The sequence below is a fragment of the Empidonax traillii genome, unplaced genomic scaffold (genome assembly GCF_003031625.1).
Source record: "Empidonax traillii isolate 1590-97213 ecotype Southwest subspecies unplaced genomic scaffold, ASM303162v1 scaffold6389:size6125, whole genome shotgun sequence".
NCBI classification, from domain to species: Eukaryota; Metazoa; Chordata; class Aves; order Passeriformes; family Tyrannidae; genus Empidonax; species Empidonax traillii.
The window spans coordinates 109-1720 of NW_020961582.1; the positions used below are offsets into that span (position 1 = coordinate 109).

Sequence of the window (1612 nt, forward strand, 5' to 3'; positions counted from 1 at the left end):
GGGAGGGGCGGGGGGGGCGCGGGGGGGGGCGGGGCTTTATTTACAGGACCCCTCCCCCCCGGCCCCGCCCCCCCCGCCCCCCAAAACCCGCCGGGGGGGGTCCTGGGCTATGGCTTTTCCTTTGGGGGTCCCACCCCCCTGGGAAGCACATGCAAATTGGGGGGGCTCAGCCGTGGCCCCCCCGATTTGGGGGGGGGGCTTTGTCGTGATAGCGGGGCCATATCGCGATAGCGAGGGGGGGAGGGGCTGGGGGAGGAAACAGGGGGGGGCTGCAGCTCCCCCTCCCCTCCCCCCAAGTCTTGTTGAGCCCCCACCCCACTGTCGCTGCTGGGGGGGCACAGAGACCCCAAATTAAGGGGAGGGTCATTAAACCTCTGCACCCCAATTGGGGGGTCATAACGACCCCAAAACCCACTGGGAGGGGGCACAGAGACCCCAAAAAGGGGGGTCATAAAGCCCCCCCCCCCAGCTGAAGGGGAGGGTATTTTGGGGTAACCCCCCCCCCCCCCAAAAAAGGGGCTTTCCAGTGTAAGGAGACTGAACCAGTGCTGGGGGGGGGCACCCCAAACTGGGGGGGAGGGGGGGGGGGCTGCTCCTCTTCCCTCCCCCCATTTCCTGCCCCGAGGGGGCCCCCCCCGGCCCCCCCAAATTGCTTCAAGCTTCCACCTCCTTATTGCTGCGAGTCCCTCGGCCGGGGGGGGCACAGAGACCCCCCCCCCAAATTGGGGGGACCCCCCGAACTGGGGGGCTTTGGGAAAGGAACAGGTTGCTGGGGGGGGTCACCCCGAGCCCTCCTCCCCCAAGACCCCCCCCAAAGCAGGTTGTCCCCACCCCCTCCCCCCAAAATAGACCACCCCAAAAAAGTGGGGGGGGTCCCTGTTTATTTGAGGGGTCCCCATTAATTTGGGGGTCCCTGTTTGTTTTCGGGGGGTCCCCATTTTTTGGGAGGTTCTCCATTTCTTTGGGATCCCCCTTTATTTGGGGAGGGGACCCCATTTATATGGGGAGTCCCTGTTTGTTTGGAGGGTCCCCGTTTATTTGGGAGCTTCCCCATTTTTTGGGGGGTGTCCCCATTTTTTTGAGGGGCTTCCCTGTTTTTTGGGGGGTCCCCAATTATTTGGGGGGGAGTCCCTGTTTGTTTTTGGGGGGTCCCCGTTTATTTAGGGGGTCCCTATTTCTTGGGGGATCCCCCATTTATTTGGGGGGTTCCCCATTCGTTCAGGGGGTCCCTGTTTTTTTCAGGGGGTCCTGCCGGCTCGGGGGGCTCCCCTGCTGGTTTTGGGGGGGTTCCCTGCCTGGTTTTGGGGGGTCCCTCCCTGCCTGGGGGTCCCTCTCAGCAGAGGGGGGGGTCCAGCGTGGGAACTCTCGGCTACTCCAGGAGATCCTGCGGAGAGACTGGAGCGTCACCCGGGGGGACACCCCAAAAACGGGGGGTTTGGGGGTTCAGGGGGGGTTCAGGGAGGGTTCAGGGGGTCTCCCCCATCCCTCACCTCGTCGGAGTCATCGTGGAAGCCCCCCTTGGTGGGGGCAGGGGGGGGCTCCAGCCCCTCGATGCCGTCGGCGCCCGAGGCCTCGGCGTGTTGTTGGAGCACCGAGTAGCGATGGACCAGGA

General features: G+C 64.8%; 1 protein-coding gene across 1 annotated transcript in view; it reads right to left on the reverse strand.

The window, feature by feature from the left end:
• Positions 1-1096: 1096 nt before the first annotated feature.
• LOC114073422 (sortilin-like) overlaps positions 1097-1612 on the reverse strand; it is a 4913-nt gene continuing 4397 nt past the window's right edge. The window contains exons 6-7 of the mRNA XM_027911181.1: positions 1491-1612; positions 1097-1384 (exon numbers count right to left, since the gene is read on the reverse strand). Of these exons, the coding sequence (XP_027766982.1) occupies positions 1501-1612 (112 nt within the window). The 3' untranslated portion in view covers positions 1097-1384; positions 1491-1500. The remainder of the gene's footprint in view (positions 1385-1490) is intronic.